Raw genomic sequence first — 27,165 nt, 5'->3', positions numbered from 1 at the left:
GGGAGCGCTCTGGATGCGCGCCTGTGTGTCAGAGCACGGGCAAGCTTCGGTAACTTTGCTTCTCGGCTGTAAATTCAATAAAAGCTTTTTATTATTATTATTGTTATTATTATTAGGACTCCCTTCTGATTTTCCCAGTGCAGCGGTTTCTGGACGAGACGCGGTGCGACGTTGGAGCAATTCAAACAAATAACGCAATTGGATGAACTACATTCAATTCTCTAATAGTTGCGTTTGAGGTTTCCTGAAAAGAAAACAAGGAAGTCTGTACATTTATGTAGTTTAGTTCAAATTAATGGATATATCGTGTATCACTGACACTTAACATCATAATAAAGACAGATTAAAGTGTGTGCGTGTTTATTTTGCTCCATCTCAGGAGGCAGTGCGCAGCCACAGTGAATACAAACGGCTCATCCTCTGAGGGGAACCGAACATTCACCCCAACGAGGGTGAATGTTCGGTTCAGGGGGCTCGTGGTAGCAGAAAGGGGTCCACAGTCTCTCTAAAACGTTTATTCCTCCTTATCGGCCACAGATCCCAGGTCTGTCACTGTTTGAACACTGAAAGGAAATGCCCCCCAAACAGTCCCATAATTCATTGCGCGCTCTAATCACACGTCACATCCGCGAAAGAACACTGTGCAGCGATGGATTAAAAACAACAACCTCTGAGCAGTTCCTCAGCAGCAGTAGTCAGCCGCTCGTTGACGACGTCTGTCAAATATTGTGCTGAAAATATTGTTGACAAATTCAGTAATTAAATTCCAATAAAAACTATCAATTTTTTATCAAGGTTTTCTTGCATCTTAAAAATAACTCAAACTGCGCCGAATCTGCCGACGTCGTTAACTTCCGGGTGTTGTCACCCATTTAAAGTTCCGATGGTGGAAGGGGCTTCAATAAAAAAATCCGTTTTTTATTGAAGGTTTGCGTTTTTGATCATTTGTATGTGCTGATTTTGGAATCCGTAGAAGCGGATAATGATGCTAACATTTTTCCACCAATAACTTGAATGACACTGTATAAATTCTACATTGAGTATTCCAATTACATTAAAAAAAAAAAAAAAACAGTTAAAATAATTCATAAGGAGCACAGACTCTTACTCCAATAAAATTACATAATAGATCATCTACATTTTTAATGCCATGATATCAAACATTTAAGAGTATCAGCAAGTCAAAGTGTTCATTTTATTTCATATCCCTTTGAAAAGTTTAAAGAAAGATCTTTACAGTATGTTAACTAAAATATTGGATATACGGATGTAGCTATAGTAACTATGGCTGCCATATAAATGTTCAGGAGTAATACTGCCTACGAAAGGTGGCAAATGAGTGACGGGGTACACGCTGGACAAGCCACCAGTTCATCGCAAGGCCATACACAGACAATCATTCACACAATCACACCTACGGACAATTTAGTAAATGTGATTTTGGTGGACGCACCCAGACATAGGGAGGACATGCAAACTCCTCACAGAAAAGGCCCCAAGTAGGATTTGAACCTGAAACCTTTTTTTGCTGTGAGGTGACAGCGCCACCCACTGCGCCACTATGCCGCCATCTTACATGTCAATGATTTCTTAAACAACTTAAACAACAAAGTTTGCGCTGACGATCAATCTACACTTCGTATTCAACGGTGCATGATACTACACACGTACTTGTACTGCATTCTTAAATATTTTCCCAATTATAACTACGCTGTTACCGTCTGTGCCTGCACAAGGGTTTGTTGTGATGTCTGTGATGAGGTCAAATGATAATATATATGAACAGATTACAAACTCATGCAGTCCTTCTGTCAGAGAGCACTGCCTTCATGACTACTGTCATCCTTGTGAGACCTTGACTCCATCTAGTGGTGGATTGTGGAAGAACACTGGTTAATGTTTGTACATCTGAAATTATGTTGGTGAAGTCCATGTTTGTGTGAGTAATATTTTTGGACCTGGAACAAAAACATTCTCTCTTACACATGCTCCATGATTTACTCTATTTCCCTTCATTGCTGCAGCACGTAAGCATCTTGCAGCACACTGCCACAGGTTATTCAACAATAAAGCCCCCATTTCCACAACTCTGACTACAGCTGAGCATTCTTTCTAATAAAAAAGTAATTATAATTATAATTATAATATAAACTTTTAATCAGCCAAATCGTCCATAGTGTGCATATGTCTGTGTGTGCGTGTGTGTGTGTGTGTGTGTGCGTGTGTGTGTGTTTGTGTGTGTGTGTCTCGGGAGAGGCCTTGTCTGTTGTGAGGAAACCAATCAGTTAAAACAGATTAGGAGGAGATAGCAAGCAAATATAATTCCAAGAACAGAGCGTTGGCATTTATTGACAGCAAGCTTGTTGTGGTTGAATTGTTTATCTTGTCTAGCAGCTAATACTCCACAGTGTCCACCAGCTCTTGTCTTACCTTGTCGGATGCCTTTAGGTGCTGGCAGATACTGTTCTTAGATCAGAACAGCCGCCCACTGCAGCTGAGATCCAGGCTGGTGAAAGCAGTGAAGAACAAATGGACAGAACAGCAACAATGAAAGAGTTTAAAAAAAATGAGATGACCTACGGATCTTATCATGCAAATGTTATCATTCTTTGCACATTCGCAAACCTCGTTCACATTATGATTTTATTTTATTTATTTTTTTACTCAAAAGAGATCTAGATTAGTGCCTCTTTAAGTCGTACTCATCAGAATTTTAATGGTATTTTAAATGTCATGCGTGAAACGCCAGCTTTATTTATTCAGCTGGCATCATTTGATCAATATGCAAACGTCTGCTGTTTTCTGTGACAAACAATGGTCCCTGTAATGAATGGCAAAAAAATTATCTGATCATTGTTTAATTATGGAAACAATTAAAAATCAGTTAAAAAAGATAATAAAAGAAATGCACAATTTGCCTTGTAATGGTTTGTAAGAGATGATGAGACATTAGGGTGCAATCAGACCAGATGCTCAGTTCAACAGATTCAAGTGCTGCCACACACACACACACACACACACAAAACCAAAGGCTCTACATTTTCTCACAGTTGCCGACTGTCACATTGCTGTTGGCTTTGGCTTTTTTAAAACAGTATATCTGCAGAGATTGACGAGATGAGATTTCAGCACAAAGGAGTGCACATTGATAGAATCACTCTTAAATAAATACAGAATGTAAATTTAAAGTAAGTACAAAATAAAATAGAAGGTGTAAAAGACCAATTAAACTAAAAATAAAATGATCTTAGAAAGCAGTATCTTAGATAAACACCTCGTGTTGAACTTGAACGAATAATGCAGTACACAAAAATGGAATGATTTCCATAAGGCATACTGTGTAGATTGAATATGTGCAGAACCTCAAAATGTTTCCGTATCTTTAAAAATATTTTCATTATTTCAGTGGTTTATATCCCAGTGACATTGTTATAAGAAACAACGTTTGATATTAACATATAAGTGTTCTACTAATGCTAATAACAGATCTTTTTTTACATTTTACATTGTAACTTTAGCACATGGTACATATTTATAATTTAATTTAAGGTGGATAAATGTCATGTGCTAAATTCTTGTACAAATAAGTCATAAAATTTGAAGCGGTTCTGCAGTTCCTCACATTTTCTTTTTTTTTTAGCTATGATGATGCCTAATCTAATAAGGGTGTGAAGACAACCAGTGAAACTCTGTTGTCATTTGTTATGCATTTGTTGCCCCGAGAGATTTATTGGATGATTATGTGTGGATTTACTCATCACAGTTTGACCAACAGTTTGCTCTTTTGATTCATTCCACCATTTTTCCATTGAGAAAATAAATGAACAGCTATATCCATAACTAGATGAAATGCATTGAACCTGAAGCTGAACCTGAACAGAAGTGAGTCGTGACTTCTATTATAGACAGATCTATTACACAGTCCCATGACTGCCCAGCAGTGAAGGAAACCACAGCAAAACAAAAACAAAAAACATGCCAGGGTGTCATTGTCAACGTGTCGTCAGGCAAAAACAGAGATTGCCATCCGACGCGAGACTATAACATTTTACAAAGTCTGTATATTTCAATAATTGATAATACTTCCAGATGACTGGGCTCCTTCTCTCTTCCAATCCAATTTAATTGCCTTTCTTTCAATTTTATTAGACAATCACAATTTGTATTAAAACCTGAGGTGTGGAAAATCATTATCTTGGGTAACGGAAAGGAAACAGATAGGAATGATGCCAAATTGCCAACACGGGTTTAAAATGTACATGAATTTTGTGACGCGTGGGGGAGGTGATTTTTTTTGGGGGGGCCAAAGGAGTGATGAGGCGAGGAGTGGCCAAGCGGTCCGAGAGTTGAGGTCTATAAAAGAGTGTTTCGATGTGCTTGGCTGCAAGCAGATTGATTGACACCTCAGCCGGCAACCTGCTCCCGTGTTCACCAGAGGATCAAAGAAAAGAAAAGGTAATAATGGCCAGTCTTAATCTTTTCTGTGACACCTTTTACAAGATTTGATATTTCTATAGATCAGATCCAAAATGTCTGAATTACAAGGTCTTACTATATGAAATGATTATATAGTCTCAGTTTAGGTTCTGTTTTAGTGTAAAAGATATTTGTAGTACATTGTTGCACCAAATGAATTAATGTGTGTAACAGATTTGATTACAGACAGAATTTATATTCATGCACATGTGCTATAGACTCAGTCTTTAGTAAGGCTGTAATCTAACTCAAGTGACAAATTGATGAACACACAAACACACACACACACACACACACACACACACATCGACCAATCATTTCTACATTTATGATTTGTTAATAATATAGATTTAATTTGTTTTTCTTCAGGGGGGAAATTAAACATCAGTTCAAGGCATGAAATAGAAAGATAGCTGAGGAATGTAGCAGCAGTGATTTAATTTTCAGTCACAAGAGCGACTTTACTTGCGGTTTAACCTGAAAACCGGGAATCATTGTCACTGCACATTCTTCTCTAAGTGCTCGTTGGTTTCATGACTTGTGTTTTCTGCATGACTCGGGATGTTTTCTATTGTCATCTTTTAATTAATACATTCCATGGGTTGACAATGCATGTCTATGTGGCGACACACAATCATCCAGTATACATCATCAGCTGACACTGGCATCTTAAAAAAAAAAAGTGGACACAGACAGAACTACTTTACGGTGCGGCATCTTTAGTTTTTAGCTTTCTCGTCTTCTTTTTTTTTAAGATTCAGGCTGTAGGTTTCCATATAATGATAATTCGTTTTATGTTTGTAATCACAAACTTTTTGTTGTGCTCTGAGAGTTTTTTGGCTATTTTAAATAAACAATTAAAAGCACTCTTGCTTTGGCAGGCAGCATGGATGTAAGTAACTCATCAAATCATCAGATCTCTACTCTGGTAAGAATGATGCCAATCATTGCAGCTATTTTTCTCCACATCTAAATGTAAATGTTTAAATCTTTGCTTATGTCAAATGTTTGCAACTGCAAGTTGGTGTCTTCCATCCTGTCCACTCTCTCTCTTCCCCATATTTCTGTACTGGCCCCTGACCCCTCTCCTCCGCCCTCTCAGCATTCTGATGCTCTGTGTGGCAGCTGCCCGTCTGCTGGTTCTGCCCCACAGGCGCCATCCGGAGCTGGGTTCCCTGCATGGTCAGGGCAGCCTTTGCAGCCTGCACCCTGCTGGCCTGGACAACCCAATACACCCTGCTGGCCTGGACAACCCAATGCACCCTGCTGGCCTGGACAACCCAATACACCCTGCTGGCCTGGGACACAACCAGCCCAGATCTCTGTGCCTACACCAATTTCAAACCCAGCTCCGACTCAAACCTTGTCACCTGCACCTGCTCCTGTCCCACCTCCGCCTCAGGTTCAACATCAGGCTCCTGCTCCAGTGCAGCCCTGTCAGCCTTACTGGCCAGGTACCCAATGCCAGCTTCCCCAGCCACAAGCTCCAGTTCAAGTCCCTGCACTAATTCCAGTCCCAACCCAAGTCCCAATCCCGTCAACGGCTCCAGCCATCCATCCCAACATACCGGGGTGGCCAGCGCATCCTGGTTGGCCCTATAACCCAGGACAGTCGGGATGGCCCGGACAGAACCCATCTCTCATGCCTCAATACTGGCATCCACCCACATCTGGACCTCTTGTGAGTTAAAACATCTAACTTGTATTTTCTTTTCATAGATTGCAGAGATGTCAGGTACTACTACTACTATTCATAATTCCAGTTTCAATAGTACTAACTAAACTACGAATTGTGTTTTTGTCATCATAGAATTAAGCTTTTACAGCCACAGATGGTGCAGGGTCTTTTTCATAGCGCCCACCATGTTGCAGTGCCATGTTTCCACAGTGGCCCTGAGCACACAAAGTGCTCAAGAGACGAGCTTTCATAGTTTTCTATGAATGCGATCTGCAACAGCACCATTAGAAGTCACTGAATAAATATGCTGTCGCTTTAAAGAGATGGATATGCACATAAATACATGTTTTACAGGCTAGGTTGTTTTGTCTCGTGATATTTAGAGTGTACCGTACAACCTGAACCTGGCCCGAGGGGTCTACGACAAGATGATGATGACCATCTTGGGCCACGTCAAACCTAATGCTAAAATGTGAGAATGCCTTCTTTTCCAAACATACATGTTTGTTTGTTTTTTCATTTTTTGATGCATAGTTTATACAAAATAAGATGATGGATAGACACAATTCTTATATTTAATGACATTTGGTCCCCCAACAGGTTCACAGTCAACTTTCTGAGAGGCAATGACATTGCCTTTCACATCAACCCCCGCTTCAGCGAGGGAGGAAAGCAGGTGGTGGTCCGTAACCACAAACTGGGCGAGCGCTGGGGCTCAGAGGAGAGAGACCTGAAGGGGCCCTTTCCTTTCGCTCTGGGGAGCCCATTTGAGGTGAGTGCAAGGAACAGGAGTCAGGTAATGGATAGAAAGGCAGGGCTTTAACTGACACTAGGTCACTCTCTTATGGTTAACATCAGGCTCACGGATGGAAAAAAAGGAATGGGTTGGAAAGCTGTTTGTGCTCGAGGGTCCTAGATTTGGGAGCTGCTATACTGCAGGGAGGCCCCTGGAGGTCAGTGGGGATCTCAGTGACATCATTACAAGCTGCGAGTTTTCCAATCTGAAGAGCTGTCAAACAGTCTCTGTTGCACGTTTAGTCGCAGCGATACCAAGTCGGCTCAAAGGCTTCTTCTACAATCTTGCTCTATAATTGTCAAGCGGTGAACAAAATTCAACTGACATGAAACCATCATCATCATCATCATTATGCATCACGTTTCTTTCTGGTTGCTGTAATTGGATGAATTAGAGGATTCATTAATAAATTATGATCACATGTTTAATCAATTCACAAGTTGTGCTCTGTTACAGATGAAGATCCTGTGCTCTCACGAAGCATTCCGGGTGGCCGTGAACAACATTCCCATATTTGAGTTCCGACACCGCGTCAGAGAGCTCAACCAGATTGACAGAATCAACATCCTGCATGACGTGGTCCTCACCTACATCAATGTGGAGACACTGCCATAGGAAGCGCACACAATCGCACGTCATGAATCAACACATGACAAACACACATTAAACACAATCATTCTTTTCAGACTACATCTTACATTGTGCATTTTAGTTAGCATGAGGTGTTAAGAAGTGATGTAATATGTTTTAGCATGTGATGCAGTTTTAATAAAGACATGGGTCACAATTAGCTCAACCTATTGTACATCCTCTACCACTGCTAACAATTTAATTCACTAACCGCTTTATTTTATCAATATGAAGATACTACTGCTACTGTATTTATTGTGTACAATAGTTTCTATATTAATAAATTGCTATTAATGGAAAAAATTATATTATATGTATCATACTGGCAAAAAAAATAAAAATAACAAGGTCTATTATGGATCTGTGGTGACTCATGAATAAAATCTTAGCCAAAAAATCTGTTGTTTTTATTGTTTGTATAAAAGAGAGAAATGCAACTGGTAACAAAAAAAAGAGAGGATAAAATAGAGACAGAAAAAACATCTCCTGCAGGCCATTAAAATTATTTAAGTCAACTTTATACGATGCATAAACAGTAAAGGACAGAACCACAGGACTAATAGGAATCACAATCAGACACAAGTAATACAAATACAGGAAAAATAAGTTTTGATCTACAAAGGATAAAATCTTTGCATTTATATAAATATACATATATATATATATATACAAATATTGTCTGCAAAAATCTGTCATCCAAATTCAAGTTACATATTTTCATAAAAATCACAGGGCATTAATATCATCACTACATGACACATTTCTGGACAAGTCCATTTTTGTCTGAGACAAGAAAGTGCATGACAAGGCCTCATATTCCAAATCTCTTTCAGTGTGAGATGTTGATGCTGCAGCGGGGAAACAGCGCCCTTAGTGACTTCCTGTACCCTTCACGTAGATCCCTCCTTGTTCCTCTGTAGCGATTGAGTCGTGACCCATGCATGTGAAGTTTGACTTTAAAAGCAGACCAAACATACAAAGAAGCCCGATGGTGACTTGAAAAACATTTTTTTTTACTCATTCACTTATCATGGCAAACGATCTCTGTGCAAATAGCAAATGTGCAATAATTCAGAGTGCTTCTGTACGTGCATGAGCCCAGCTCCTACTGCACATGTGCATACATGAACACAGCAAAACGTCAATCCGTCTCCTCAAGTCTTTGTGTCCAGCCTCCTCTCCACAGACTTCAGCAGCAGCTCTGCATACTGCTCCAACAGCGCCAGGGCCTTGTCTCCATCTCTGGCTTGTTGCTCGATTCGGGGGCCTTCACACTGTGAGGTGGGATGAGGCAGAAAGTCCAGCTCAGCCTTGACTGTCAGCAGGGTGTCACGCAGGATGGCACTCATTCCATGACAATCTTCACTGGGATGCTGACCAGATCCTAGCACCTATAGTTTTAGAGAATATGTGTGAATATGACAGGCAGGCAGTGTAATCGGGGAATTTTCTCTAACGGATCTGCTGATCAGATAGATGCTAGATAAAACAAGCAGGGTTCAACATAAAACAGTTAAATGTAGCCATAGCAACAGGAATTGACTCATAGCTACTAACAACCATAAAAGCACTCGGAGAGCGTAGACGTCCGCCGGGCATCTCAGTCTCCCTATATTGTGATTTACACCAAAAATAATGGCCCTGCATTTATTGTATCTATATTGTCGAATTCCTTAACCATGAAAACAAACTTTTGGTAACAGGATTCACGTTGATATCATCATTGGTTTAGAAGTTATTCACAAAGCGCACACTTTCAGTAATGGCGGATTCTTCTTGATCTAGATCCAGAGCTTTTGCAGGTTCAACAAATCCGTTTGTCCACTACTACAGGAGCTGATCAGGTGAGATGTGTAACAGGTGAGTGAATTCAATGCATATTTTATAAGATTTTTTTTAACGCTTCCATTAGAAGTAAATGGGGAAATCCGGATTGCGACAGTATCAGCAAACCGGATCCAATCCATATGAAATTTGGTGGAAAGATAGAGGTCCCACCCCTACATGACTCTGTCAAATTCCAGAAACATCAGTCAATAATTAACTGAGATATTGAGAAACATATTTTGAAGCTCTATGGACTGCAATGTTCACAAAAATTCCATCAAGATCCGTCCAGAACTCTTTGAGTTATCTTGCTAACGGACAGACTGACAGACAGACAGACACAGGTAAACCATAGCCTCCTTGGTGTAGGTAATACCTATTAATTGTGCATGTAAAATGCTTTAATAACTGAATTAAATGACTTTTTCTTTCACAACTGCAATAATGTAAAAGGTATTGTTGCTGTATTATCAGGGTTTCCCCAGAGACTGCAGCATTCATAGAAGACAAAACAGTGCATCGCAAAAAGATGACACAAAAATAATCAGTAACATCCATCTCTCTACGTAAATGAAAACGTTCCCTGTTCTCCTTTCATCTTCCCTATCCCCACGTCTCTCCCGCTTCTATCCACTGACCGCAGTGTAAAGCATCACAGTCTTCCTCAGGCTGTCGTGAAGCTCAGTGACAGCCTGCCTACAAATTTCCAAGGTGACAGAGTGATCTGCGGAGACAACGGAAGGCGGTAAGTCGGACGCTCATGCAGAGTTGCATATACACGAGCACAGTCTTCGAGCAGAGACAGAAAATAAAGACGATGAAAATGAAGCAAGAATAAACAGAAACGGAGGAAGATGTGCCGAGGCTGCGGCACCAAACCACAGATATAAGAAACTCTGGAAAATAATGATTTCACAGCGTAGCTCCTGCTGCTGCGTTTACAAATGTGAAGGGGACATCCCTTAATGGCATTTATGGTTTCTGTGTCCACATATTAAAATTCCGTTTGCAGCCTTTGCCAGGCAGTTATCACCTATGAGCAGCAGGCGCAGAAGTGCGAACAACACGATTTTACACCTTCATTTCCTGACTGAGTGAGCAATGTGTGCAAATATACTGAAACGGCCCTTCGGCTAAGTACGGCTCTAAGTCTCAGGGCATAATGTTTAATAATAATTCCTTGTAACTATATGTTATATTGATTGAAACTTTCATTCTATGTAAATGTAATATTTTTTTTCTGCTGAGAAAAAAACAAATAATTTCGTTCATATGCTCTTTTTAAAATATTTGTATTTTATTAATTATTATATTATTATTGATGTGGATGAAATGAGGAGTCCCACATAGAGCGGGTCCATCCTCTGCGGAGGCATAAATGTGTTTGTGGTGATCAGTGGTTGCTAATGTTACAAATGGTGACATCACCATATTCCACTAATAGAGCTCAAAGGGACACATTTCCCTCTACCAGCATGAAGAAATGCATTGATGCGGAGGAGTTCTCGGGAATGACGGGTTAACACGGACCTGGCTGTGGGTCAGCATCAACTGTCTTGGCCTTTTGTGATTCCAGAAGGCGCCCGTGGTCTGCCGCTGCCTGGCCTGGCTCTTTGTCGCTGGGAGGAAACGTTGGAAATAAATGATTGTGTTAAAACTACCTTTTGAGGAGTCAGATTAAAAGAGTGTGAAAAATGTACCTCTCTAAAACTGAGGGTCTGTTCTTCTTCACTGGTGAACTAAGAGGCAGATGCTCGGCCACTTCTGCAAACATAAAGATATTACACGCGATAATCCGCAGTTTAGCTCCTTTCTTGTCCCTGTGTCTGCGTCACTTTAGCAACGTGTGGCTGGCTGTCTAACCTTGTTTGCCTTGTCTAGATATAGCATCACTTTGAATCTCCACGGCGGAAGCGGCAGCCCTCCCCAGGCCCCTGGAACCACTTGAGCTCGGCACAGACTCCAGGCTGCGGCGAGGGCTGAGAGGCTGTCTAGGAAGAGGAATACGAGAGGGCAGAATGTTCTGCCCGAAACGACTGGGTGTCGCTGCAGCATGGGGAGAGGGTGGGGAGGAACTGCTTGGCAAAGGACATGGCGAGTGTGAGACAGAAGACGTAGCGAGCAGAGAGTCGGCCTCCAACTCCCCACATGACCTCATGCTCTTGGCTAAAGAGGGGGAGCAAGGTGGACTGCCTGTCTGGATGCCCTCACCCAGTGAGGAGGAGCGGCTGCTTTTGGCCATGGAGCTGGCGGTGGGGTTCATGTACGAGTGCTGAGACCTGAGTTTAGGGCTCTCCCACGGCGGGGACTGTGGGGACTGAGGGGACCCAGAGGAGGGCGAAGAACAGACGAAGGATGGCCTGGCAGTGACAGAGTCCAGGAATAGCTGCTGAGGTCTCTTGCATGTCTCACTTTGGTCACTAGGAGGTGCAGGTGAGCAGGCAGCTGAAGGAAAAGAAATCACATTGAATTATCAGTCGATAGTATCTTGCTCAGAATTAATCAACAGTGAATCAGTATCAATTCAAGGTCATTTCTAAAGTCAGACTAACTCAATTTGCATATTTCCCAATTGACATCACATTTAAATGCAGTCCAGAGGCAGTGACAATTGCCTCACGGTGTCCACCTAATGGAGTAAAAGTAAGTTATGAAGTAAGATGCCATCAAAAATATAACATTAAATCAAAAAAATCCAAAATAAAATTTACAGTCTGAGGCCAGGTTCAGGGCAGAGTGGGATTTCTGTAAACTTGTTGTTCTGTCCAACACCAGCAGAGCTTTGGATGGAGGACTGGGCAACCTCCACGGGGGGGTTCCTGAGGATGTCTTCTTCTTCTTCTTCGAGGTTTTAGGAGAAGGAGCACAGTCTCCGCCTGGAGCAGCTGCCCTGCTGATAAACAACACGGCAGCTTTAAAATCCCTTCACATATAGACTTACTCAATCACAGAAATGACACAAATAAATTGCATGCGTGCAACAAAACAGGAGTTTCACTCTGCTTTGAATTACCTGTATACATTATTCATTTTTAAGTAACAGCAGAAATACACTGGTTGTAAACCAGTATGATTTATCAGTCTAAGTCTGCTAAAGTACCACTTGCCTAAAAATAAACCAAGCAGCTCATAGTCTGCTTTCCCCCCTCTTACTTTGGCCCCTTGCTCCTGCCAGGAGAGATGGGGGTCCTGCTTCCTGTGGAATCTTCCATCAAGGGCCGCACCTTTGACACAGGAGGCTTAGCAGAGAAGCTGCCTTGTTCCTTCTCGTGCATTTTGGTAAAGGGAGACGTGTCTCTACACAAGAGATAAAAAACACGTGATGAAAATGCACATTGTGTTCCTTTACAGGATGTTGGCGGAATAGTTTGACATTTAAGAAATACACTTATTTTGATTTTGTGCAGCGTGAGATGAGAACATTATTAACACTCCCTGCCATTTATTCTGTGAGCTAAATATAAAGTCAGAGCCAGATGTTCCCAAACAGAGTGAAAACATTCACACTATCCTGGTGAATAAACCCCTCTAAACCACAACATCCATCCATTCGCTTCCAGTTTTCCGCTTTGCGGGTCACGGGAGTTGCTGGAACCTATCCCAGCTTGCTATGGGCAAGAGGCGGGGATACACCCCAAATGTGTCTCCAGCACATCGTGGGGCCACATACATTCACTATTCACGCACACACTCATACACTATGAGTACGGACGAATACGGACAATTTGGAATAATCAATTTACCTAAATTGAATGTTTTTGGAAGTGGCAGAAAACCTACACGGAAACTGGAAGAACATACAAACAACCGCTCAGATAGGATTCAGACCCGGTACCTTCCTGCTGTGAGGCAACAGCGCTAACCACTACATCACCGAGCCACCCTAAACCACAACGTGTTGCTTTTAATGAAAGGAAGATACGTTTTGCTTCATGAGTTTTAGATGCGCAAGTAAGTTGGATATTATTGCTTCTGGATTGGGCCAGGCTGCTTCTCACCGTGTTATTATGAGCGAGTGAGTGAGTGAGTGAGTTAGTGAGTGAGTGAGCGAGTGAGTGAGTGAGTGAGTGAGTGAGTGAGTGAGTGAGTGTGTGTGTGTGTGTGTGAGTGAGTGTGTGTGTGTCTTGGAATACAATCTCCTGCAAAAATACCATTTCAAACTAACAGCTTGGCTGGATTTGGATGATAAACGGATAGTCTAACAGAGGCTGAATCCACATGGGTCCTCAATTATAGCTGTGACTAAACACCGGTCTGAAGTGGTCAACAGTACCTGTTATTATGTCCTCTGGCCAGGAAGCGTGAAGACATGCTGAGCCTCGGGACTCTGCTCTGCTCGGCTGTGGACAGACACCCTTTATTAGACAAGAGCAAAAGGGAAATCAGAGGCGTAGCAGAGAGCGACGGACGACGGAGCAACACAGAGAGCTAAAGGAGAAACTGAAAGTGGACGTTAAAGCCTAATCAGTTTTTTTACACATCAGTTAGCTTAGCTTCAGAAGTAGAAAACGAGTTATTCTATTTTGGTTGTACCAAAGAAACCTACTGTACAATCTTTCTACCGGTATCTAAAGCTCACTATTTTGTCTGTTTAATCCACACACACACACACACACACACACACAAAAAGCATAAAACAGAAAATGTTGCTTTTCAGGGTAATATTCCACACCGCTTTGTCTGGCACTGGAACATCCTCTAGTTTTATTGCCACCATTAGTTTGGCAGGTTGATCAGTTAAGATCCCAGAAAAAATAAGTGTTGTTTGGCAGATAACCATGTATCAGAACATGTATATTGTGGTAAATATTTCCCAAATATTTAGCAGTATTTGAGTGCTGGCCTCTCTTACCCATGCTACAGCTCTTTGCCAGTGCCTCAAAGTTCTGTGTAAGAAAGTTTTCTTGGCTGTGGTCGGCAGCGCCGGTCACCGTCCTCAGCGCCTCGTCCATGATCGTCACCGCTGACTCTTGCTCCTCTTTCTCCTCATCAGAGCTCTCCTGGCCAAGGGACCCCACATCTGCAGAATGTCAAAAAGAAAAGGAGCAAGTACAGTATAGGCACATGAGGGAGAAAGAAACAGGCCTTTAAAAAACAACTTGGTATAGCAGGTAGGTACCAGGTAATCCTTAACCAATGAGCAGCCAGTACACGCAGACTTATGTGGTATTATTATCAGACTTATTTCTGTCAGGTCTGAAACTGAAAAAAATCCTAGTCACTGTGTGCTCAAAATCCCTCTCAGTGGGAACCATCTTAAATATATGCAGGGATTTGCAGGCATTCATATAGAATTTAGCTTTTCTTTTCAAATCCAGTACTTGGGCATTTATGGAATTTGTAAATACTTTATAGAATTTGTAAATAATAATACTAAATAATAAATAATAAAAACAGCACAATATTTCTGCTTTTTAATGAAATAAAGTGGGTTTTTTTTAGGTATTCGTTTTGTTTGAGGCAAAAAAAATAGTACAATCCAATTGGCAGTGTCCACTAGGGGTGCTAAAGTAAAAAAAAAACAACCAAACCAATCTTGCTTCTGAAAGAAGTGACTTTAGATGTGCTTTTTGCTGTTTTTGTTATTTTTGCCTGTTATAGCTGTCCCTACAGTGAGACCTCACCATCCAACTTATTGTCTGGGCTGGATCGCATGCTGCCATAGCCCAGAGAGCAAGCACTGTCCAGGCTGCGACTCTGAAACCCCGGGCTTTGCATCCTGCAGTGCTGTTTCTTCACCGTGCCATCATTGCTGTATCGAAAGCAGACAGAGCCGAGCACATTGAGGAAAAGCAAACCACGCATAGAAAGACACATTCATTCACATTCACTGCAGCGAAACCGTGACTGCTGAGCGGGGATTTACTTTCCCAGATGTGTTTTTTCCTCGCTTTCCTCGGGGTACTGCACAATCCCGTCAGTCCCCTTAATGGGTTTGGATCGGTGTGAATGGAGCCAGAGATGATGTGTCTTGCCTCGATCCTCCAACTGTAGATGCAGAACATTTGAGGCGAGCAATTAGTACACATGCGGAGCCCTGCATACCACTCCTTCTGTCCCCCTCAGACATGGATCCTTCCTTACCATGGAATCTTGGAGGCTGGAGGTGCTCTGTAGCGCTCTGTCATGAGTGGAGATTTTCTTTTGAGCATAAATCTCCAGCTGCTTCCGGTCCAGCATGGATTTAACCATCACCTCCAGAGAGCCCATACGATGAGACCAGCGCCTCCGAGGAGGCTTAGAGGAGTCAGGAGAGAACTGGCCTGCAACCTGTTGCTAGAAAGGATATACAGGAGGTGTAATTAATATTTTAAAAAACCACCAGGTAGCTGCTCTAGAAGTTTAAATAGACAATAATTAAATGTGGCAATTTTGCACCAGCTGTGCACATTTCTGGTGAGGTTGTTTATGTCTCGTTTTTAAGCACTTACACACAGCTATGTTGATGAGACTAGATTTCATAAGGCTTTTATCACTGTTCAGGCTCAGCAGGAGGGTATTTCTCCGCTGAAGTATCACAGAGGATTTAATGTGTGGCAGTGTGATCCTTGAGCTGCTTCAGCACATCTGAAGACAGATACCCAATAAAGCACTTGTAATTGTCATTAAATGAAGGGTTCGTTAATGGCCTATTCTGCTGCGAACGATGTATTAAGGACATTTTAGGAAGTGAATAAAGTGGAGATTTGCCTTTTAGCACTGTCAAGTTTTCCTGAAATATTGTACACACACAAAAAACACATTAGAAAAGCATTACATTATGCTAGTTATTAACATTTCAGTTGAAGCAAGCCATGAAAACAAGTTAAAAACAAAACAGTTGTATGATTATTTTGGATTAAAGTCCCATTTATCATCAAATTGCTTCAGTGTATTTATGCTTCTTTGCCATCTATCATATTCTGTACAAAAGATGCTGCCCAGTTTATTTTCATGGTAAAATTAAGATGCAAATCTGATAAGATTACTCTCATCATAGCATCTGATAACGCCTGTCTTCACATTGATTTTTTATTTCCTTTCTTTGAAATGGAGTTGAAGCTATTTTAATCGCAGCATGGATTGATGGGCAGTCGCTGAATCGAACCACCAACCTCCAGCGGCTTACAGTCCTCTCCTTCATCTGAGCCACCTGTTAAGCATGACAGAGCGGGATAATCAAAGGTTTTGAACGCAATGCCAGATAATGTCAGATGAATGTCTGAGAACATAATGATTAGAGTCAGTGCTCTGTTTGGATTGGAAATGGAACAGCACCTGTGTCCTCGTCTCCACGGCTGCTGTCAGACGAGGTGCTGCTTGAGGCGTCTGGGTCATTGCGCTCATCGTTGTGCGCTCCTTCCTCCTCCTCGGGCTCGCCATCGCTGTCAGAGGACAGGGCACTTAGAACGGGGGCGCTGTGCAGGGCTCTCCTGGAGGAGGACAGTTAAAATGATAAGTACTTTCCTTGAAATCCTTTGTCATCAGCATCGGGATTATAGATTGTATGTACTTAATGAATAGAAGTTGGGGGTGGGGTGTGTGTGTGTGGTAACCTGAGAATGGCGGTCTGGTGGGGTGGGGTGTTTGCGTTTTGTCTGAGCTGACAAAGCCTCTCTCTCATACTGATTGTTAGCTCTGGAGCCAGTCGCCATACAAAGATACAGCTGGGAGATAAAAGCATTCAGGCATTAAAAATTCAACATTTCATTTCAGCCTGACTATTGAGGAAACCGTCTGCGAACACATTTCCCCGCTCATTTCCTCTGGCAACAGAGGGTGAAGATGATTTTAATGCGGGTGCTGCTCCAGTCCTGGTTTTGCATGCTAGTCTTATTCTGATGCCCTACTTATATTTCATACCTCAGTGCTTTTTCAAGTGTTCTTTTTGAATGTGGAACTAATACAAATGCACTTGAATGCCTATTCCTGTGAATCTATCAGAGGACAATCTCCCCCCACCTGTCCCCTGACGCAGAAATCAAATGCTTGCAGTCGTTTGTGAACTTCATCCCAGTGACAATCTCTGCGAAACAAAATATCAGATATGTTATGCTCCCTGGTATGATAAATGATCAATCCTACGGGTGTGTTTCGGTGAATCTTAGGTGTGTGTTTTGTTACCAGAGTGGCCAAACATGGTGGCGACACACTCCCCAGTGTGGAAGTCAAAGATGCTGATGGTTTTATCAGAGCAGCTGGTGGCCACGTACCGACCCGAGGGATCAAGCTGGACCTGGACCCCAAAAAACAAAAAACTTACAGCCAACAACTGGAATAAATGAGGAGGAAAAGGCTTGTGGAGAGCAGTCTGTGGGGGGGAGGGGGGGGGGGGGTTACCCTGAGCAGACTGCCATCCTCACTCAGTGATCCTTTGTAGAGTTTCTTCTGTTTCCCACTGCTGATGTTGAAAATCCTGCAGGCAGGAGGAAAAGAAACCTTAAATAGTCTCCTCAGATGAATTTTGAATCACAAAACTCATAGACTTTGAGACACGCATACGCCTGCCGACACACACCTGACGCGGCGGTCCTGACAACCAACAGCTGCGTACGTGCAGGTGGGGTCTACGGCCATGTCGTACAGCGTTGTCTTCCTCACCAGGTGATGGGAACGCCTGAACTCGGTTCCTCCGTCAGTCTGTGAAATATAAACGATGTCAACTCGGTGCTGAGGAGTGAGGCCCCGGCGTTAAAGAGAAAGGTGCGGCTCAAAAGTTGGAGAAAAGGCTCAAACCTACAGTCTGAAACCAAACAGCGGCTCACAGCTTCTTGATTTGACTGCCTGGAAAATGCCATGCCACGATTTCATGTAAAAAAAAAAAATTGTACCTTTGATGCGCAGTGTTTTTCTTTGTTTGGCGGTTTGTTAAGTTAATATTTATATTATATTACATTCAAAATAGAACACAGAGTTGCTCAAAGTGCTCAACAAAAAATAGCAAAAACCAGGACAAATAAAGGCATTAAAAATGGGAAAAAGAAAGTTACAGCTGATTTAAAAGGAGTATTGGACAAACTGTGGATGAGATTAAGGAATTACAATAATAGTAATAGTAACTTTAAACTTTCTCTGGGAGCATAGACCCGTCACAACAAGTTTCTACAACGGCCACTCAACAAATGTCTGGATGCTCAGGAGAGGTTTAAGTGGGGACTAACAAGCTGGTGTTCATTCTGCTCCATGATGATCATGAGTCACTGCAGTGGCCTGAATCCTGTCTTAAGTTCAGCAAGAATATTACAACTAATGCAAATCTAACTGAAGGGGAAAACTGACCGAGCAACCCAGAAGCAGATCCAGCATCCCAGGCTGCAATGGATTCCTCCTTAATAGCATTTATTTATACATCCGAGCACAAACGTTCCCTTTGTGTTTCACAAAGAGAAGCTAAAGGCCTCAAAGCAGCCCTGAAAAAAAACAACCATAAATGAGGAATTAATTCGGATGAAGGCAAGCTTCTCATTTTATCTTTTATGGCCACAGATAATTGCTTTTGGAAACTTGTTTTTGGTTGTTAGAAGGTAAACTCTGTCATGTCGGTTTCAAAGAAGATTCAGCTAAACTACCGGTAATCCAATTGGGAAAAGTTGGCCATGTTATCCAGTGTTTTATTCTTTTTTTATATATAATTTTATTGCGTTTTTTTTTAGAAAGGCAAAACGCACAAGAGTTAATGATTAGGGATGTACTGAGGTGCTGAGAGGCAGAATGTGCCACGCCGGACAGAGCCAGGAGAGCCATTTGCATCTCTTTCCAATATTCTTTCCCATAAGCTACATGGCAATGAGCTCTTAGGAGTGCCATCGATTTCCATCAGTCTCCTCATCTAACTCGTAGCAGAAAGGTTCAATCATTAATTAAATAACAACAACCGTTACAGCTCTGTTCTCGATCTATGTGTGTAGTTAAATTAAGCAGAAATTCAGTGTATACGAATATAACATGCAATTTACAACTGTATGGGATATGTTACGCTGAATATATGAATGAAGTTGCCATTGCTACAAGTATGCAGTCTCTTGAGCTTTATTGATATGAGCATGATTGATTATTGATATGGCTAATTGTCTGAGCATTCATTTGGTTTTACATGTTGAAAAAATGACTTTCAAGGATTTTGAAAGATCTAACTTTTGCTCCTGAGATAACGGCTGTTCTGAGAGCAGCTTGAATTTTCTCCGACGTGTCATCTTACCTTATGTGCAGTGTAGAAGTAGATGCTCTTGTCCGCTCCGCAGCTAATCACCCTCACGCTGTCGTCGCTGGCTGAAGGACAAAGATTACATTTCATTGAACACTTGAATTGAAACAAAAAAAATCTTCAATTACACATGGCTGAATGAAAATAAATATGCTTGTCACCATTAATTGACCAATGTTTTCCAAAAAATGTGTAGTCCAAGAAAAAAAAAAGTGAATACGTATGTTAATACAAATATGAAATTAAAGATAAAAATAACCATAGAGTGTAACAAAAAAAAAACTCTACTTGAGCATTCCTGAACAGTCAACATATTTTAGCTAAACAAACATGTGCTCGTGAATTAAAAGAGGGAATCTATGTGTGACTGAATGGATATGAAAGCGGGGATTAGCTTTCAGATGCTTCAAGTGGCTCACCAGCAAAGCGGACGGCTGTTATGGATGAAGAGTGCTCATCGAGTGTCTGCATCAGACTGTAGTCATCCTCAGCATCCAAGACATGGATCAGGCGGTCCCTGCTCGCAGTTGCCAACAGCTTCAGGCCTGACAGTGATGGGAAAGGTTAATCACGTGCCATATAAACAGCAAAAGCACAAGTAGCATGTGAATGTCACATTGCACAGCAACTGACCTGTTTCTGGTTTACTATACTCAAGACAGAGGATCTCAGCATCATGGGCCTCCACTTTCAGAACCTCCTCCATGCTGCTGAGGTCATGAACCCTGCAGCATATACATTCGCACTTTTTTTAGAGACAGTCACCTTGGTGAATCCATTATTTTGGTTGTGCCTTCTTGTCCTACCTCAACATCCCATTGCGATCTCCGGATGCCAGGTGTTTGCCGTCCGGACTCACGCAGATGGTTCTGATGCCCATCCTGTTTTCTGCTGTCTGCCCATCCCCCGTTTTATCTGTCACACAGTCTGGATCCAGCAAGGCGCTCATGTTTCCATCTGTGTAGATTATATTAAGTAGATCCTGCAGAACAATGTGGATTAAAGAAATTCAACATTGGAAATGTCACCATTTTGTCTTGACAGGAAGATAGATGTATGCCACTTCAAGCCAAACTCACACTGCTGAGGATGCTCTGAAAACGTGTGCAATCATCCATTCGCCACACTCTGATGGTGCTATCAGCTGAGCAACTAAGGAATGCACCCGAGGACAAACCAGAACCCAAGTCTCCGGAAACATCTGGGAACATCTGAGGAAGGATAAGAGCTGAGTAAAGTTGCTTTCAGGAACATAGCGCTGCTAATGAATATTATAATTATGAGTGTATAATTATAAATGAGAAACATGCATCCTTGTTAAAGAGCTAAGCATCCTTCACTTCCTCCTGAGTGTTTACCTCCAGGTCCCAGACACAGGCAGCATGGTAGAGAGCAGAGTGGACCTTCCCCACCCTGTTGATATCTCTCACGTCCCACACGTACAAACTGTGGTCACTATACACACAGCTGAGACGGTGGCTGACGGGGTCATAGGTAACAGCAATGGTATCTGGGTAACGGGGGTCCGGCTTGGTGGAAAATAGGTGACTAATGCGAGAGAGAGAGAGAGCACGTGGGACAGTTAGTGGATTATTAGGGGTAGGACATGCATACTTTGATGGGACTATTCAGTAATCCAATATTATATCAATAAATTTTAAGCCCTATAGAATATTGTTATAACATACTATATTATATACAATGTATATTTTTGCCAGTTGACAGTAACTATCATTTGTATAGGATCATTACTGACTGGGATGAGTCATTTAACCCCGCCCCCTTTCTCATAAATCCCACAACTGACTTTCTCAGACAGGAAAAAAAAAACATTTATTCGGACTATGAGATCCTGCTACTTGAGACAGGGTGCACTATAAGCGGGGATAATTCCAGCATGCAGCACACCCCTGCCAAGGAACTCCTGCGCTCTTCCTCACCTGGCCTCGGTGACGGCGGTGACATCAGAGCTGAGCGGATGTGGCCGAGGTAGCGTGCAAACACAGCGCAGGTCAACAGGACTGAAGGCTCGTACTGTTCCATCAGCACAGCCACAGAAGATCGCGTCCTCAGACAGAGACAGAGAATGGGCCACGCCGGTCTACAAGGCAGGACACCAATGGCACGTCAGGTCATTTTGACAGCGGTCATTTAAAAGGTGCGTGAGACCTGCAAAAAGGCTGCACGGTCGGATAAATGCATCCTGGAAAACTTCTAAATGCATCCTGTGCATGTCTTAGTTCCTGTAGCTAATCCGTCTCTGATCCTCGACAGAAGGCAGCAACACACCCACACACCTTAATCCCCATCTCTTAATTAAACGCCACAGCTGGATGCTGACAATAAGCACTGCTGTTCCACAACACTCTGTAAATAAGGCACTGACAAAAGACACAAGTCATTGCCCAATCAACACCACCTGCACCACGCCTGTATGGCGTGGAGCAAATGAAATAGAGACGGCAGAGCCCGAACGACCTCTCATCAGGGTCCCTTACCTGTAGGTCCACCCACTTGTCCAGCATCCTCTTGCTGTTAAACTCACACAGCAGACCAGATGAGGTAATGCAGAAGGTGGAGTCAGACGTAGAGCCCCGCCCACAAGACACATCACAGAAGAAGTTGTTCCTCAGCTCTCCCAGAAGCCCGGAGCGTCCCAGCAGAGGAACAGGGGCGCTGGACTAAACACCAACACAGAACACTGGTTACAATTACGCCTGAAACTATTTCCCTGTATGTTGACATTGCTCCTTATACCATTCCTGTTCAAATGTTTGTTTTGTGTGTGGGAATTCTTTTTTAATTTACTTTTTAAAGAAGAAATTCATGATGCTTTAAAACCAACAAAAAATGACTAAAAATGTTAATTATGTTGCATTCCATATCACAAGTGAGTTCAATAGCTGTAATGTGAAGTATTTTATTAGACCAATGAAAATAGGAACTGGTGATTGCTTTTCTAATCTGGGCAATTTTCATTCTGTGCATGTAAATGTTTAAATACCTTGTTGGCCTTGCAGTGGTCCAGATACCAGAATTTGACATGTCTGTTCCCCACAGTTACAAAGTAGGAGCTGTCCTCAGAGAAAGACACACCTGTCACCTTACTGGACACCTTGTTGGCAGCCACTATGACATCTTTCTGCGAGAGATCATCACACCACACATTCAAATTCAAGCCTAGTGTGTGCGCTTTAACGCATTCTGACTTGCTACACAGCTCGTTGCCCCCCCCCCCCCAAAGCTTTATGCTACGCTATGACAGCCAGCTGCTGAGAGAGTGCTTTCAATTGAGCGAGACGTACCTTCCACGCCCAAACGTTGACAATCATGTCATGCTGGGTTCCCACACTGACAATATATTTGCCATTGGGGGAGAAGGCCACACATGAGATGCCGTATTTGTGCGTCTGGAGCTGCGCTATCTGCTTTTGTTCTGCCACGTCCCACAGCCTCACCAAAGGAAGGCGACCACTCTGTTTTGGAGGAAAAGGGATAACAAGGTTAAGTGAGATAAAGCTCCCGATTCTCATTAAAGAAAGGGCTCGTTCTAATGAGAGCTATACAGAGTCAGGTCTGATAACATACAGTAATGATCAGTTTATCCACCTCTCTGAGAGATAGTCCTCTGTGTATACTCACTGCAGCCTTGACCTATTCACACAACTTTCTCTCAGGGATGAAAAGATCAGCAGGCTATTTGTGCAGTCTATTATTCTAATATGGTACAATGACCTTGAAAAGGCCAGAGAGGAGCGCGAGCCGAATGGTTGACAAAGACTCAGCTACATAGCAAAGTAAAAGGAATGAAAGCGAGTAACACACAAGAAGACCTGGTCAAAGAGTGAGTGTCAGATCTTTCCTTCTTGTCTGACTCGTTTTATTTTAGACAGAGCTGTGATGTTTTGATCAATGCCGGTAAGAAAAGGGAGCCACAGCAAGTCTGATTGTGTACAATCTAATCAATATTTAGCATTATCATTTGGCTGCATTTAGTATTTAAAAAATAAAATATACTATGTGTACCCTAAAATATCTACCATTTGATTTGTTTTAAAATGGAACAGAACAACATAACCTCGTGGCGTTTGTTCTGTTGAACTTTGCTCTCTGCCGTCATGGCAACTGCTGTGTTCACATCCGCCTTACACAGGGAAGTCTTTAATCGGCTTTTGATTGGCTGAAGCGGATTAGGATGTTGTGTTGATGCACCACTGCAACACAACGAGCAGATGCTCGACATTGAACATGAGGGAAGCAAATATTTGGGCCCATTACCTACCGGGATCCTACCTCACAAGTGCATCAAATAATAAAGTATTCCAATTGGATATTTGATTAAATAATAGAATTCTGTGGGGGGGGGGGGGGGGGGGGAGTAAGTGGCAGAAAGTCTGGATATTAATGTGCATTTGAACAATATGCTCAAAATCAAAGCTAAATATAAGAGAGGATGTTATATTCATGTGAACAAAATGGACTACGGTGAAGAAGTGAGCAGATTGGCGGGCTGACCTCTCCTGTGACCAGGTACCTTCCGTCAGGAGAGAAGGACAGCGCTGTGATGGTCTTTCTGAGAGGGGAGAGAGAAAGAGGCAGCTCAGTGGGAACCGTGTTTATTATGTTCTGACACTTTAAAAGCAGAGTCTGTTTCTTCTTCAACTTGCCTTGAGGCGATAATATGGTGCTGTCTGTTCTTCTTGGAGTTCAGCAAAACCACTACACACCTGCATGATCAGAAGTCACCGTTAGAGTCTGCACAAATGTCAGGAGCATGTTTGCCATGTATTCATTGCACTCATTGTATTCATTGAATCCAAGCATCTGCAAAAAAAATTACAAACACATCAAATAACACTTTTTCAAGTCAGCTGATGAATTGCTTAACTCTATTTCAGCAGTGTGCTCTTAACTTCATAACTTTAGAAGTAAGCCAATGTTGAATCATCTGCTGTTCGTTCTGTGACCCGTTAAAATCTCCCCAGACGATGACAGCCAGAAATATAATAATAATAACACGGAACTCATTCATGCATTTATTCCTCCCAGGCCCAGCAGCCATTCAATTTTATCTGATGGCACATTTTAACTCATAAGAGAATGTCATGGCATGGTGAAGAAAATCGCAACTAAAAACACATACAAGGATAGCAGACAGTGAGAAGCGTTTCCAGCATTAAAAACACGCAATTGGAAACTTATCTGAACAGCAACCGCGGATAGATCCCGTCTCGATGCAATAAGAATTAATAGGTGAATGGGGGGGGAGGGGGCGGGGCACCTTAGTATCAGTATTCTGACAGGTAATGTCTTTGTTCATGAGGTATTTACGTTTTCACCTGCTCTCGGTGATTCATCCCTGATCCAGGAGATCATGCTTTTCCATTTTCAAACATTTCCAACCATAACATTGTTATTCCCTGCTAATAAAAGAGCAGCACGATAGCCGTGCTCAAGCTCCTGTGAGGTATAGATTTGCCTGATTTTGACCAATTTGGAAAGTTTGAAACCTGGAAAAAAAATTGTCAAACAGATGAGACACAAACGTGCACTCCTTGTGCTCACATTGTTCAAGCGTTCAATCACAAGAACACACTCCCAAACACAATTCAGTAAATAGCCCTTGACCTTCTTAGTATTAATTCCGCTGGAGATTTGAAACAAAGGATTCTCAGTATGGTGTTTCTGCTTGAACCCCACGGGATCCAGCACACTCATTTCTAAACTGCTTTTATCATGGCGGTGGCAGGAGCTCTCAGCATCGCTGCTGCAGATGTAAGTCCTCCAACCTGCCGAGCTCATGTTTTTTATTTATTCTACAATAAACAAGTTAACACAGCCAGTGTCACTGTTTGCAGAGAATGAATAATGCTACATAACGCTCTTAACATGAGTGGGAGAGCCAAAGGAAGCCTCCCTGAGGATGGGATAAAAAGAAGCTTTGCTGTTTCTATGATGAAGAAGCCCCACGGGCTTCCCCTCCTCGGCTCCTCTGAGATTACGCAGTGATAAAACGCAAACACAATTTTTGCTCACTTAACACCCGTGCGAGGTGGATGCGATAAGAAAGCAGCGAGTGTACTGTGATGTGATGTGTCAAAGGTCAGGTGAGAAGATAAGGATGCAGATACAGTCTCTTTCCCTGCCCTCTTACCCTGCAGGGTAGGCAACCAGTCCAGACCGGGGGTCACAGGCCAGACCAGCGTTTCCTGAAGCTGTGATTCCGAGAACCTTTTCTAAAGTCACCTGGAGAGACGCAAAGCAGGGATTCTAAAAATGTCACACCACATGTAGAATTATTCTCCAACACATGCAGAGGGGATGACTTTTCTTGATGAAAGTTTAAAAAAATCAAAGCAAAAATAAATTACGGTAATTGATTAGTCTGCTGCATTCTGAGGCTGTTATGTCCCACTAAGACATATGGGACTGTAATAACATTATAATAAGGAATTAAAAGTTGTAGTAAGGTTATTATATTTTCATGATTATCACTCAGTTATTATTAGATCTATCCATTTTCTTCCGCTCTTCTGCTTTGCGAGTCACGGCTCTGCTGGAGCCAATCCCAGCCTACAACTGTATGAAAAGGTGGAAATAAAGTATTTCATAATTTCATCATCATAATTTAAGAATGAGTAACAATAGCTTGTTCTTAACCAATTTACTACATTGGTTAAAGTTCATGCAACTCTCGTGGATATAGCTGTGGCGCGGCCGCCTGCTGTAAAACCTGTGTGTTGAAAATATACCTTGCTGGTCAGACTTCCTCTCTTGTCCTTCTTGTGCTTGGCGGATGGAGAGCGCAGCAGATTCCTGATGCGACTCTTAATGGTGACTCCATCACCTGGCATCTTGTTGGCAGATCGGCGGTAGCCGCCCGGCAAGTGTCAACTGCTGAAAGGCACACGTGGACGCAAATCTCATGAGTGGGTTTACTCTTAAGCACCTCTGCTGCTCTCCACCACTTCTACTCTGAAACTGAGATCTGCACCGACTGGAGAAGAAAAATTCAGTTGAGCTATGTGGATGACATCACCGGTCTAATCTCAACCTGCATCGGCCGCATGATCACATCAATGGACGCTTTGTCACTGTTCTACCTCATTTCATTTAATCTGATTAAACACTCTGGTACTGTTTGAACAGCTCGTTGTTTACCTGCTGATTGGGTGATAAAAGTTAAATGGATCAGTTATGTGTAAGTTTACTGAAAGGAATTTCCTTGCCGTTTTACTGTGAATAGTTGGACTTCCCTGTATTGTTTAGGTACCCATCAGAATAAAAGCCTGAGTTGTGTCGCTTCATTTATCATGTCCAACTTTATCTGATGTACATTAATTATCATCTTTAAGTACAATTGCCAACATGCATAAGAGGATGACATTGAGTAATTTTGTCCAAGCATTGTGGGCGGGGTTAACCCCCTAAAAGAGAACAAAAGCGCGTGAAACTGCTTGTACTGGCCTAGAGAATGTCCCTACTACTGCAACATCTACAGCACAACACACATGAGGATGAGGAAGTGCTGATATAAGTAATGTTTTCTGTGCCAGAATGCTGTCTGCACAATTT

At 42.3% G+C, this 27,165-nt stretch overlaps 2 protein-coding genes across 2 annotated transcripts; one reads left to right on the top strand and one right to left on the bottom strand.

Moving 5' to 3' along the window:
* The first annotated feature begins 5,362 nt into the window (after positions 1–5,362).
* On the top strand, positions 5,363–7,902 carry LOC137909423 (galectin-3-like). Its single transcript, XM_068753878.1, has 5 exons — positions 5,363–5,404; positions 5,579–6,157; positions 6,538–6,626; positions 6,755–6,926; positions 7,407–7,902. Exons 1-5 carry the CDS (start codon positions 5,363–5,365, stop codon positions 7,563–7,565), a joined length of 1,041 nt encoding a protein of 346 aa, XP_068609979.1. The 3' UTR covers positions 7,566–7,902.
* Positions 7,903–8,734: 832 nt separating this feature from the next.
* LOC137909602 (mitogen-activated protein kinase-binding protein 1-like) lies at positions 8,735–26,444 on the bottom strand. The gene is made up of 33 exons (XM_068754066.1): positions 26,343–26,444; positions 25,745–25,836; positions 24,254–24,317; positions 24,106–24,159; positions 22,896–23,066; positions 22,595–22,732; positions 22,089–22,271; positions 21,531–21,691; positions 20,949–21,138; positions 20,670–20,801; positions 20,397–20,572; positions 20,224–20,315; positions 20,010–20,135; positions 19,585–19,655; positions 17,905–18,026; positions 17,727–17,802; positions 17,511–17,622; positions 17,349–17,412; positions 16,943–17,053; positions 16,665–16,819; positions 16,502–16,539; positions 15,492–15,683; positions 15,274–15,395; positions 15,032–15,159; positions 14,260–14,427; positions 13,681–13,762; positions 12,561–12,704; positions 12,119–12,297; positions 11,271–11,852; positions 11,108–11,171; positions 10,938–11,026; positions 10,046–10,131; positions 8,735–8,971 (listed from the first exon to the last, which is right to left on the bottom strand). Exons 1-33 carry the CDS (start codon positions 26,442–26,444, stop codon positions 8,735–8,737), a joined length of 4,503 nt encoding a protein of 1,500 aa, XP_068610167.1.
* Positions 26,445–27,165: the final 721 nt, after the last annotated feature.

The sequence above is a fragment of the Brachionichthys hirsutus genome, chromosome 20, assembly GCF_040956055.1.
Source record: "Brachionichthys hirsutus isolate HB-005 chromosome 20, CSIRO-AGI_Bhir_v1, whole genome shotgun sequence".
Taxonomy (NCBI): Eukaryota; Metazoa; Chordata; class Actinopteri; order Lophiiformes; family Brachionichthyidae; genus Brachionichthys; species Brachionichthys hirsutus.
Note: the sequence above shows the minus strand (reverse complement) of the source record. Positions and strands in the feature narration are given on the sequence as shown.

Excerpts from the sequence above, each read along its gene's own strand:
- LOC137909423 (XM_068753878.1), top strand. The coding sequence starts at position 5,363 with ATGGATGTAAGTAACTCATCAAATCATCAGATCTCTACTCTG. Across the intron at positions 6,158-6,537 it reads CACCCACATCTGGACCTCTT|AGTGTACCGTACAACCTGAA; the intron begins GTGAGTTAAAAC and ends CGTGATATTTAG. Across the intron at positions 6,627-6,754 it reads GTCAAACCTAATGCTAAAAT|GTTCACAGTCAACTTTCTGA; the intron begins GTGAGAATGCCT and ends GTCCCCCAACAG.
- LOC137909602 (XM_068754066.1), bottom strand. The coding sequence starts at position 26,444 with ATGCCAGGTGATGGAGTCACCATTAAGAGTCGCATCAGGAATCTGCTG. Across the intron at positions 24,318-25,744 it reads CTGGTTGCCTACCCTGCAGG|GTGTGTAGTGGTTTTGCTGA; the intron begins GTAAGAGGGCAG and ends CTGATCATGCAG. Across the intron at positions 21,692-22,088 it reads ACAAGTGGGTGGACCTACAG|ACCGGCGTGGCCCATTCTCT; the intron begins GTAAGGGACCCT and ends CCTGCCTTGTAG.